The 12,275-nt window shown below is 50.0% G+C and overlaps 1 protein-coding gene and 1 pseudogene across 3 annotated transcripts; one reads left to right on the top strand and one right to left on the bottom strand.

Annotated features, from left to right (window-relative positions):
• Window positions 1–2,985: 2,985 nt before the first annotated feature.
• Window positions 2,986–11,572, top strand: TIMM22 (translocase of inner mitochondrial membrane 22). 3 transcript variants are annotated; one of them, XR_004972900.1, is made up of 5 exons: window positions 2,986–3,453; window positions 8,319–8,515; window positions 8,997–9,069; window positions 9,729–9,873; window positions 10,461–11,572. XR_004972900.1 is itself a non-coding variant. In XM_036340912.1 (4 exons), the coding sequence occupies exons 1-4, from the start codon at window positions 3,216–3,218 to the stop codon at window positions 9,740–9,742; spliced, it is 522 nt and encodes a 173-aa protein (XP_036196805.1). In that variant the 5' UTR covers window positions 2,986–3,215; the 3' UTR covers window positions 9,743–10,021. The 3 variants fall into 3 exon arrangements, 2 of the variants coding, with proteins under 2 accessions (XP_036196805.1, XP_036196804.1); XM_036340912.1 differs by lacking the exon at window positions 10,461–11,572 and having other exon boundaries at window positions 9,729–10,021; XM_036340911.1 differs by lacking the exon at window positions 9,729–9,873 and having other exon boundaries at window positions 2,990–3,453.
• On the bottom strand, window positions 6,212–7,646 carry LOC118671340 (annotated as a pseudogene).
• Window positions 11,573–12,275: the final 703 nt, after the last annotated feature.

Genomic DNA, 12,275 nt, shown 5'->3' with positions numbered 1-12,275 from the left:
CGCTGGAGCCATTGGAGAGACTCTGGCCAGGGTTCTTGTTCTTGCTGCGTCTGCTCAAACGGGCAGGTCTGAGCCGGAAATATGGCCTCGATATGGGCTGCCAGTGTTTGTGTCAGGATACGAAGGATACAGGCTTCACAAGTTGGACTAAGTGAACTTCCTTGAATGGGTCATTCAAGACATATCGACCTCACTGCAGAAACAATGCTAGCTCTTTGTTCATAAAATTTTAAAAAATGCTTCAATCATGAATGTTTTCATGTGGGAAAAAAAAAAAAGAAGTTATAACAAAAAATACTGAACTCCACTCACCCTGCCTGTTCCATGGTCCCAGCAAAGCTGCCCTCCTGCTGCCCCACTCCTAGAAAAGGCCATTGTCAACCCAGAGCACGTCCAGGCTCTCCTTCAGCTGTGAACGTGCTAGCAGACACAGAACGCTCTGGGTTCCGGCAGGTGGTGTGCGGGTTTTGTGCTCCATCCAGGTCTCCCACTGGGCAGACACTCCCTGGAGCCTCCTCACCAACCAAGCTCCAATTCTGGCCTCACCTGGCAGGACATGGCCATGTGCTGCTGCCGGACCTGTGAAGCTGAGCTCCTTTCTTCAGAGCTAAACAAAAGACCGGTAGGAATCAATGGCTTTTTTTTTTCTTTTTTTCACAACAAATTGGCCCAAACCGTCTGGCTGATGTGACTAAGTGGTTGAGTGGCAACCTATGAACCAGGAGGTCACAGTTCAATTCCCAGTCAAGGCACAAGCCCAGGTTGCGGGCTCGATCCCCAGTGGGGAGCATGTGGGAGGCAGCTGATCTATGATTCTTGCTCATCATTAATGTTTCTCTCCCTCTCTCCCTCTGCCCTTCCTCTCTCTGAAATCAATAAAAACATATTTTTAAAAAAAAAAAAAATTAGCCCAAACCCTTGAACACCAACCTTTTGAGCAAGTGAAACTTACTTTGAGATTAGAGATGAAACTGGCAATGTGCCACCTTTCCCTTCTTCTCTGGCCCACTGCTACCCCGCGGTGGGACCCCAGCCCCATGACGTACTCAGGCTTCAGTGAGCCCAACAGTTGTCCCCGCCTCAGTGGAGCTCCGAGTAGTGTGAATCCACTTTCAGTGAGAGGTCACTGTAGACAATGATGTAGACTAGTGGTTCCAGAAATGTGGTCCCTAGCCAGCATCACCTGGGATATGCTATTTTCACGCCCATCCCACACCTTCCAGAATCAGAAACTCTGAGCCCAGCCATCAAGAGTTGAACAATCTCTCCAGGTGCTTCTGATGCCCACTAGAGATTGAGAACCACCTATGCCAGTGGTTCTCAACCTTGGCTGCACATTAGAATCACCTGGGAATCTTTTTAAAATCCTGATTTCTGGGCCTCATCCTCCGGAAATGCTGTTTCTTTGTTACTAATGTTGTGGCCCCACCCCATAACAAAGAAACAGAATTTCTGGAGGATGAGGCCCAGAAATCAGGATTTTAAAAAGATTCCCAGGTGATTCTAATGTGCAGCCAAGGTTGAGAACCACTGACTATGTAGACTGATGGTATTGAGCAGCTGCATGGACTAAGCCTACGATGGTCCAGCAAGCCCAGCCCCCTACCTAGCCAGGGCCCCTCTCCTCCATGAATATGGATAGGTTTTGCTGACAAATGACCTGTACTGGAGGCAGAAGGGAGCAACCTGCCGTTTCTCAGAGCTGCGGGTGGGGAGCTGGTCCAAAGTCTAGTGGTTGCTATTAGGCAACTGCTGGCCATTAAACCCCACGACCCTATGGCTGGAGGCCCCACCCCCTCTGTTTTACTTCAGTCTTCTACAGTTAGACATGCCAAGCTCCATCCCATCTGTCACCTCATGCCAATAAATGTCCTCTTGCCGGGACCTTAGGACTAGCGCCTTCAGTGGCCTGGCTGATCAAAAGCAAGGTGCATCGTATGCTATGCTCCGCAGCACAGAGAATGCTGCCTGTGTCGACTGGCTATCCTCACTGCCTTCTGTTTCCATTTATGTTTCTCTTAGTGGCTACAGCCAAACACATGCTAGTCTGGATCAACACAATAATTTGTGATCTACTTTAGTACTGTAAAAACTACAAAAGTTTTTTTCTGGGCTCATACATAGTACTATCTCGGTTTACCTCAGGTTCTGAGTTTTCAAGCTGATAAACACTTTAACTGATTCAACCTAAGGTCAATTTGGCTTTTCATGGCAATTTTAGTCCCACACCACTAACTTCACTGACAACAACCAGCTCTCCATCCAGACACAGTCACCTCCACTTCCTATCACAGTCCTTGATTTTTCTTACGCTTGGTTAGCTTCATTCACTCGTTCACTGATTTGTTATTCCCCCTCTCTCATCAAAGGTTTAATTTTTTAATATATTTTATTGATTTTTTACAGAGAGGAAGGGAGGGGGAGAGAGACAGAGAGTTAGAAACATCGATGAGAGAGAAACATCGATCAGCTGCCTCCTGCACACTCCCTACTGGGTATGTGCCTGCAACCAAGGTACATGCCCTTGACTGGAATCGAACCCGGGACCCTCCAGTCCACAGACTGATGCTCTATCCACGGTGCCAAACCGGCTAGGGCAAAGGTTTAATTATTGAGCAAAACAGTTACTCCATACATTTATGAGACTGACGCGCTACCTACTGCGCTAACGAGGCACCTAACTCCATACATTTAAACCATGCTAAGCACTTCCCATCCCATCTCACACCTGCGAGGAATAGACTGTAAGGGCAGTGGCGAGGCGCCTCCTGCCGGCGTCCCGGCGCACTGCAGCTTTGCAGGCGCGCTACCGCCGCGTCCCCGCGGGTCACGAGCTTCCCAGGACCTGGGGACGAGTGCCCGCGCAAGGCTTCCTGGGAAATGTCCTAGGTGTACGTGTTAGAACTACAAATCCCGGTAGGCACCGCGCTGCAGCCCGATGACGAGGGTGCCGTGGTGAATCTGAATCTTGTTTGTCAGTGCCACTGGGAATGCTGTACAAACCTGATTCAATATTCACAGGAGGCTCTGAGGGGACATGATCGTTCTTCTGCCAGGCGCGCACGAACGGACTCGAGTTCCGCAGCTTCCCCGGACTTGCTCGGTGGCGAATCTGCCGTTGCGGCACACTGGGCGGGCGCGTAAGGCCCCAGCGGGACGTTTGTGAAATCTGCTGTGGGGAGAACGACGCCAGGGTCTCTTGGGCGACTGCAGCCATGGCGGCGGCTGCTCCCAGTGCCGGCGGCTCCGTGCCCCAGGCGGCGGGCTCCGCCGAAGCGCCGCTGCAGTACAGCCTTCTTCTGCAGCACCTGGTGGGTGACAAGCGCCAGCCCAGGCCCCTGGAGCCCGGGAGCCTGGGCGGGATCCCGAGCCCGACCAAGAGTGAGGAGCAGAAGATGATCGAGAAGGCGATGGAAAGCTGCGCCTTCAAGGCAGCGCTGGCCTGCGTGGGAGGTGAGGCCAAGCGAGGGGGCCCGTGGGCGGCTGAGGGTTTGGATGGCAGCGGGGTCCTCTGCCAAGACCAGGCGCCTGGGAGGAGAGGAGCCTGGGGGCCTCGACCTTGCCTGCACCCCGTCTCTTCCGGTGAACGCCAGCCACGCTCTGTAGCCTCTGGACATTGGATCAGAGAAGCGGCACGATGGGTCGGGGCCTGGACGTTATGAAACGGTTGGCTTCGTCCATCGTTCATTCGTTCACTTTAAAAGAAGCATCCTTTCAATAGCTTGTTACCCAGCAGCTGTCCCGTGCCAGGCGGTGGAGAGAGAAGCGAACATTCTTATGTTTATATATCGAATAGCAGCTGGCGGAAGGGTGCTGCAGAATAGGGAGCATCCCGTGCAAAGGTCTGGCGGGAGCTGGCTTGAGGTGTGTGTTTTTAAAAGATGTTTTTATTTACTTTAGAGAGAGGAAGGGAGAAAAGCATCTATCGGCTGCCTCCTGCACGCCCCCTGCTGGGGACCCAGCCCGCAACCCCAACCCGAGCGTGTGCCCTGACCCGAGTGGGACTGGCGACCTCTCTGCACCGGAGGACGCTCAGCCAACGGGGCCACACCGGCCTGGGCTGGCCTGAGGTTTGAAAACTGAAAGGCCTTTGTGGCCAGTGTGACCAGACAGCAGTGAGCAAAGGGGAAAGAAGTCTAGAATGTACAGTGCCCCTCCTGTGTGCAGGGTAAAGGGACTGACCACATTTGCAGATGAGTTGGAATCCCATTGAGAATGACGGACAGACGAGTATAGCGAGAGTGCAGTTGTGAAGTACAGTAGAAAGAAAGAGAAAGCTTGTTGTTTGGGGAAGACCGCAAGAGAAGGGGAGACTGGAGCAGTGTCTTGACGGATTGAGAGAATGGGGGTGGACAAAGAGGAAGAGAGACGTCATTTCCAGTTGGGGTGGGGGAGGGGATTTGGGCTTTTTGCTGATAGGCACTAGGGCAGTAATTGATGTTTTTTAAAAAATATATATTTTATTGATTTTTTACAGAGAGGAAGGGAGAGGGATAGAGAGTTAGAAACATCGATGAGAGAGAAACATCGATCAGCTGCCTCCTGCACACTCCCCACTGGGGATGTGCCCGCAACCCAGGTACATGCCCTTGACCGGAATCGCACCTGGGAGCCTTGAGTCCGCAGGCCGATGCTCTATCCACTGAGCCAAACCGGTTAGGGCAGTAATGGATGTTTTTTTAGGGGTGTGACAGGTGGTACTGAGAGTGATGCAGGATGGAGTGTGGTGAAGGAAGGAGCAGTGTGGAGCGGGAGGCCGTAGAGGAGAAAGGCCGGACTGAAAGTTCATGAGGTCTGGACTGGGTCCTTGTTCATCGCTGTGCTCGACCCCGATACATCACTGAAAGAGTTGTTGAAATGAGTCTTTGAAGTGCTCCAGGGTGGAAGGGACAAAGGCCCTAGCCTAGCTCTGCCCTGTGTGGCTCAGTTGGTTGGGTGTCTTCCGGAGCATGGAAGGTTGCCAGTTGGATTCACCCTCAGGGCACATGCTCCGATTTTGGACTCAGTCCCTGGTGGGGGTTGTGCAGGAGGCAGCCGATCAATGTTCTGCTGTCACATCGATGTTTCTCTCTCTCCCCCTCATCCCTTACTCTTTCTCTGAATGAATGAATGAATGAATAAATAAATATAAAATAAATTTTTACATATATGTATTTTTAAAAAGGCCCTAGACTAGGATGATAATTGTGGACATGGAGTTGTAGCCGGGAGCACAGAAACGGTCAGAAATGCCCCTGAGGTTTGTAGCTGGAGTGACTGGAAAGAAGGAGACATAGCAAGCACGTCGGGAGGGGCGGTGCCCATGATTTCATTGACCATATACAACTGACTCTAGAACCAACAGGGTTTGAACGTGTGAGTCCACTTGTACATGGATGTTTTTCAGTAAATACCTGTACTGTTTTCTTTGTTTTTTAAAAACATATTTGTATTGATTTCAGCGAGGAAGGGAGAGGGAGAGATAGAAACGTCGATGAGAGAGAATCATTGATTGGCTGCCTTCTGCATGCCCCTTACTGGGGATCAAACCTGCAACCTGGGCATGTGCCCTGACCAGGAATGGAACTGGCGACCTGTCAGTGCCCCCGACAATGCTCAACCAACTGAGCCACACGGGCCAGACCTGTGCTGTTTTCGATCCTCTGCTGGGAGTCCACGGATGTGGTCGGCTCACTGTGTGCATTGATTTATACCATTTGATACAGGGAACTTGAGCACCTGCAGATTCTGGAATTTGTGGGGGTCCTGGAACCAGTCCCCCACAGATAACAAGGGACAGCTAAACCCTTTCCCCCAAGGGCAAAATCTTATTTTTGAAGAACTTCATGCTTCACATTTTCAGTCACACAACAAAACAAAGATGTTATCCTCCCCTCATCCTGGGAATAAATAGGATCATAAAATTTCTTTTGAAATGACAACACTTGGAAATTTATACCAGCATCCAAAATGAGCAGAAAAGAGGAGCCACACCAGTTGGGCAGGAAAAAAGCATAGATTTCTTTGGTCGGGGTTCTCGCATGTAGTATTAATATTTCTTCTTCTTTTTTGTTTTGTTAATCCTCATCCAGGATATTTTTTCCATTGTGTGTGTGTGGGTTTGTTTTGTTTTGATTTTTTAGAGAGAAAGTGAAAGGGATAGGGAGAGACAGAGAGAGAGAAACAGGGACTGGTTGCCTCCCGCACGCACCCGGACCGGGGCTAGGGAGGAGCCTGTAATCGAGGTCTGCGCTCTTGACCAGAATTGAACCCGTGATCCTGCAGTCTGAGCGCTGACGCTCTAACCAGTGAGCCAAATCGGCCAGAGCAATGTTTCTTTCAATTCATATTTCCAAACCAGTAAAAAGGAGAAAAGTAAATCTAATGGTTGCTGAAACTGGGGAGGTTGCTCTTTTGTCTTCTGTGCAGGCTTTCCCGGAAGAATTGCTAGAAACATTGGCTGATAATTCTCCTTTTGTACGTCTTTCGTAAAGAATAACCATAAACATTTCAGTGTCCACATCTTGGTTATTGGTCTTCCATTCCACAAAATACCGACTTCTGCGCATGGGCCATGAAGTTTCATTTGCACTGTACGTGCACGCCCGCATGTGGTATTTTGTGGAAGAGCCACACTCAAGGGGCCAAAGAGCCGCATGTGGCTCGAGAGCCGAGGTTTGCCGACCACGGGTCTAGGTGCCTGGGAGCCTGGTGTTACTCTGCTGGGTGGGTGACTGGGGCAGGGTTCTCGGGTGGTGCTTCCCCTGCCTTGGTCTCTTTGCCATCTGGTGGAGCATTGGGAGGATGGGGGCAAAGCCGATAGTTGTAGAGGCGCTGGTATCCACAATGAGCAGATGGCTGATATGGATCATGGCTGCTTGCTGATTCTCTTTATCTTCAGCCTCTCCCACAGTTGGGGCAGGTTGTGGGCAAGGTCCCCTATGGTACCTTGGACGGTAAGTTGGATTTCGATGAACCGGTCCCTGAAGCTGTGCTCCCTCTGGGACTCCATCCTTCATCTCCCCAATCTCACCAGCCTGCATTCTGTTGGGATGGGGAAAGACTCTGAGACAGGGTCAGAGGTCTGTCTGTCCCACGTGGTAAGGCGGGAACCTTCGCCATACTGAGGGCTACAGGGGAGAGGGAGAGGAAGGGGGTGGGGTGGCACAGCTGACTCCGGCCCCAAAGTGCCCCTCAGGGGCAGGAGGGTCAAATCCTTCACTGCTGCTGCTCCCTTCCCGCCCCCCCTCCTCCCCAGCATGATTTCGGGGCGGTCCACAGCATCTGCCATTGTAGCCACATCTGAGCTGGTGCCGATCAGCAGGCACGGCTCTGCGGGAACTCCTCCGGGCCAGTCACATTGCTGCCTCAGCACCTTCTCCTTCCACCACCGCAGACTAGTTTCTGCACCCCACACTGCGCAGATATTCCCGGGGGCTCTTGATGGCAGTCTGATGCACACACACGCTCTTGGTGTCATTTTGACTTAAAAACCCATATCCATTTATGATGGCCTGACATGGCCTGGCCAGTGCCACCGCACTCGGGCACCTCAGTAGTGGGTGGCTGGTGGTGAGCACAGCTGGTGGTCGTGGCGGCCAGGCTTTCTCTTTTGGATTGGGTCTCGGGCTCCTCACTGGGTCTTGCTTGGGGCAAATGTTTTTGGGGAGTCAGAAGTTATATGTGGATTTTTGACTGTGGGGGACTTGGTACCCTTAATCTTCCATTGTTCAAGGGTCAACTGGATTGGCCATGAGGTAATGAGAAATGCCCAGCAGGCTCAGGAAGGTCAGATGTGGACAGCAATGTAGAGTGTGCCATTTGGTAGCTTTGTGACTTTAGGGAAGTTAATTAACCGCTCTGAGCCTTGGTGCCTTCAGCTACAGAAAGGAGGGGGTAAAAATATCTACCTCACAGGATTATTGTGAGGAATAAATGAGGCTCTAACAATAAAATGTCATAGCAATTGGCAGATGGTATTTATTAAATGACTATTATGAATGTTACCATTGTTAAGGGAGTGATTTGCAAAGTTGATAGCTGCACTCAAGGGTGACTGGTTACATGTGAGAGAGTAGAGAGAGAACAGAGGGTTAAAGACTGAATCTTGAGAAATATAAGATGAAATAAAGAAGAAATCCAGGAGGAGACAGAGAGGAAGCTGTCAACAAGCTGGAGCCTAAGTTGTGTAATGTGGAAGCCAGGCAAGTGGAGAGTTTGGGAGCAAGGGGGATGGGACCCTCTTCCCTGGTGGCCACCCAGAAGGTGCTATTCGAATATGACCCATTGCAGTAACTCGGAAAACATGCCAAGAAATCTTCATCTCTGTTTGTTTTTAGGATTTGTCTTGGGAGGTGCATTTGGGGTGTTCACCGCCGGCATTGATACCAATGTGGGCTTTGACCCCAAGGATCCTTACCGGACTCCGACAGCAAAAGAAGTTCTTAAGGACATGGGGCAGAGAGGAATGTCCTATGCCAAAAATTTTGCCATTGTGGGCGCCATGTTTTCTTGCACTGAGTGTTTGGTCGAATCTGTAAGTGTCTCTGCCTCCTGTGAAAGCCATGCCTTCTACCATCTTATGACTTCTAAGGAGAAAGACTCTTAAGGTTATTAGAAAGCAGATCAGAAATGTCCGATATTTGCTAGATTGAATGTCCATAAAATAGCCCCAATTGTAAACTCTTTGTACTTATGATTTGGGCTTGCATGGTTCCTGACTTCTTTTTGTGGGCTTAAAGTTGGTTGATGATCTTAAGCACAAGACTTACTGGGGAGCCCGAGACGAGATTGGCTTACTTCTCAAAGGCTGTACTTGGTCTCCGTGCTCTGGTGTCACCTGTGGGAAGCAACTATGAACACATTCAAATTTTAGGAGCTACACTTTTGAAAGAGAAAAAGATTACGTTTCCTTTGGGGCGGGACTAAATTAGCCAGCTAGAAACCCTGGGCTTTCTCCCCTAATCGTCTTGTCTGGCATGTTTCTTTGGCTCTAAACTGCACTTCTCCGCCCACAGTACCGGGGGAAGTCAGATTGGAAGAACAGTGTCATTAGTGGCTGCATCACTGGAGGAGCCATTGGTTTCAGAGGTTGGTAAACAAGTCTCGAGTGGTTTTCTTTGTGGCCTTGGACAGCATGCTGAAGTTGACATTTCTAAACATATGAGTGTTCCAGGGACAGCCCGAGGCATATGTGGGCACTTGGTATTCTTTCCTTCTGACAAATGAATCACGTTTGCTTATGTGTCAACTCACTGTTGGAAATTTCAGGATTTCTTCTCCTTGGCACTATTGACATTTTGGACCAGATACATCTGCTCCGGGGAGGGGGTTGTCCATGTATTTAAGGATGTTTGCACATCCCTGGCCTCTACCCACTAGATGCTAGTAGCGCTTCTTAGTTGTGAGAACTAAGTGTCTCCAGAAATTGCTGAATGTCCCCTGAGGGGCAAAATTGCTCCGAGGTGAGAACCACTGATAGATCTAGACCTGTCTTAGGAAAAGAACTGCCCCATGTTGGAAATACGGGAGAACGTCCTCACATAATTCCCGGAGTGTGGTCACATGCAGGCTAGTACGGAAGCATAGCCAGGTCCCATTCAGCCCTGGAAAGCCCATTTGTCCACATGTCATGCTGAACTTTCAGCTTCATGCATTTCCAGTATTTAGACGTTTTTCTTAATAATACTATACAATTGTCAGTTTTAATTTTATTTATTATAAGTTATCACAGTAATGTCTTTCTGCAGTTGAGGATTCTTAGATTTCTACCCATGGAAACCAAATATAGACATTGAAGAAATGTTGGATTATCAGCTGAAAACAACAAAGAAGGAAACTAATCTCCTGCCACTTCGCCCTGTTGGCATTCCCATCAGGAGTGTGGTATAAGGGGTCAGTGACTTGACTTTCCTAACAGTGTCCGTTGCTGGGCCACTCTGTCTGCTGTGCCCCGACTTACCCAAAGCAAAAAGCCCGTTTCCTCGTTTTCGGAGAGGCGGGATGATTTGCTATCATTAAAAACTTGCTTTTGCTCCTCAAACGGCCATGTATGATTTCGAGGGCAACCTTCCCTTTGGTCTTCCCATCGCTCAGCTCTGTCAGGACCGTTGGGAAGCTCGGCTCCCTCTAGGACTGCTTTGATCACCTTCCCAGGAATGTATTCCATAAACAAACCAGGAGCAGGCCATATGCTTTCACTTGATTCCAAAGGCTGGTTTTCTTAACCAGTTTCCTGCCTGTGAGGAGCTGTTTTCATGAGACTGGAACTATTAACTCTTTGGAATGAGAAAAGTTAAACGAATGCACAGTGTAACTAAAGCACTGGGGTAGATCGCGTACACGGCTTCATTGAAGCCTCGCAGATCTCTGACAGGCACTTAGCTGCTCTCTTTGCATCTGTGGGTATGCGGACGTTTTGTGAATGCAGCCTGGCCCCGCATTTGTCACCACAGGTAACGCCATTTCTGCTTGCTTTACAGCTGGCTTAAATGCTGGGGTCATTGGTTGTGGCGGTTTTGCTGCTTTCTCTGCTGCAATCGATTATTATCTACGGTGAGAGTGACTGCCTCCGGGGACGGACACCACCACCTAGGACCAGAGCTGCTCTGTGGAGGGCATTTCTGCACCACTCCAGGGCCCTCGCTCCAGACCCTGAAGACATTTGTTTCCTCTCAGACAGTCCATGTTGTGAGGAGCCGCCTGGCCACTGGACGCCTCCAGCCTCTGAGCAGCCACTCTCTCTGCTCCTGGACGCCAGCCTCTCTCTCTCCGGCAGATTAGGAGTCAGTGTGTTGACTTGTAGAAAGATCCAGTGCTGACCACACTTGGCCCCCTGGCTGGTTGGTGCTGTGGGGACGGAGGTGACTTTACAGACCCAGGAAGCTGCTCGACCTTGGAACTCCATGCAGTCATCCCTCTCACGTACCCGTCAGGGCAGGGCAGAGTACATGTATGCCTGCTGACCAATTATGTCACTTTGTTTAGCCTTCTGCTGTCCTTGTTTAAAAAATGTATTTATATGACAGCTTAAAAATGGTTTATTTTTATTTTCAAATTCCATAATTCCCCAAAATGGTGCCAGGTGGCCCAAAGATTGAACATTCAAAGGAGAAAAATTGAGAAAGCTCCTGAGAAATCTGGGATTGCCAGATTTTCAGGGTTTGTAGTTGTGTGACCCTCATCAAGACTGTTATGTCAGCCAGGACCTTCCATCCAAGAAGCCAGCCTCGCCCCTTCCTAGGACGCATCGAAACCCCAGGCATAAGTCCTACTGCCCTCTTCTAAAAAGCCCTCCTGTGGGCGGCTGATAGGGATGCCTGTGGGCTGAGCCACTGACTGGTGTTACGCTCTGAGCACTGACTCGGCCTGGCTCCAGGACATGCGAGGAGCCTGCTCCCCTCATTCTGACGAAGTCACAGCAGGTACTGGGTCAAGTCAGACATCGCTGAGGGGCTGTTCACCACTCCCTTGCTCTCTGGTACGTGTTGTTTTGCTTTAACATGTGTTTTACTTGACCTGGTAGCCCTCTTCTGACAACAAAAGCTCAGTCTTACTGTGTATCATAGACAAAAACAATAGCCTTTTATGATTAGGACTTGCCTCGGGTTCTGCTTTACGCTGGTGCTTCGGTGGCAAGATGGAGCGGATGAGTTCAGGTGTTTGCTCTTGGGGGCGGGCAGGCAGGCAGGCAGGCATGTGGGGGACATATAATCCTGGCTGTCTTTAGCCAGTGGTTGTGTCTTCTTTCCTGCAGTACAGTAACTCCTTCGCCTTTTTTTTTTTTTGCTTGCTTTCCCCTTGCCTGCTCTTCTAGCCCACCCACTCTTAACCAGAGTTCCAAGACTGAGCTGGAACATCCAGGCATCCCGAGTGTGTGTGTGTATGTGAGTGATAATGTCAAACCCAGCTGGTAACACCTTCCCCTGGCCATGTCTGCTGTTTCCTTTGGAATGAGTGTGAGTTAGTGTGCAGAGCTCATGTCCTTCTATGGTGAATTCTATATAATGCCTGGCCTCGTCTCACAGGCATGAGGCGTCATTGCTGCTAGGCTGTCTGGAGTGTCCTCAGAGGTCTGAGAACTAATTTAGAATGATTTTCTACATTGTCCCTACATGTCACCTATAAGCTTTGAGAGCAATAGCAGAGACTCCTACCTGGCACCTGGCAAAGTGTTAGGATGCCCAGCATCTTCTACCAGCCAGTCTAGCGCATGGGGTCAGATACACTGAACAGCCGGACACAGGACAAGCTGCCCTCATGACTGCCTTGGAAAGGATGAGCCCTGGGCTGTCAGT

Source organism: Myotis myotis, unplaced genomic scaffold (genome assembly GCF_014108235.1).
Source record: "Myotis myotis isolate mMyoMyo1 unplaced genomic scaffold, mMyoMyo1.p scaffold_m19_p_17, whole genome shotgun sequence".
Taxonomy (NCBI): domain Eukaryota; kingdom Metazoa; phylum Chordata; class Mammalia; order Chiroptera; family Vespertilionidae; genus Myotis; species Myotis myotis.
Note: the sequence above shows the minus strand (reverse complement) of the source record. Positions and strands in the feature narration are given on the sequence as shown.

Bases quoted from the DNA above. Each gene is read 5' to 3' on its own strand.
- TIMM22 (XM_036340911.1), top strand. From the start codon at position 3,216: ATGGCGGCGGCTGCTCCCAGTGCCGGCGGCTCCGTGCCCCAGGCGGCG. The intron at 8,516-8,996 runs GTAAGTGTCTCT...CTCCGCCCACAG, and splicing joins CTGAGTGTTTGGTCGAATCT to TACCGGGGGAAGTCAGATTG. The intron at 9,070-10,460 runs GTTGGTAAACAA...CTTGCTTTACAG, and splicing joins AGGAGCCATTGGTTTCAGAG to CTGGCTTAAATGCTGGGGTC.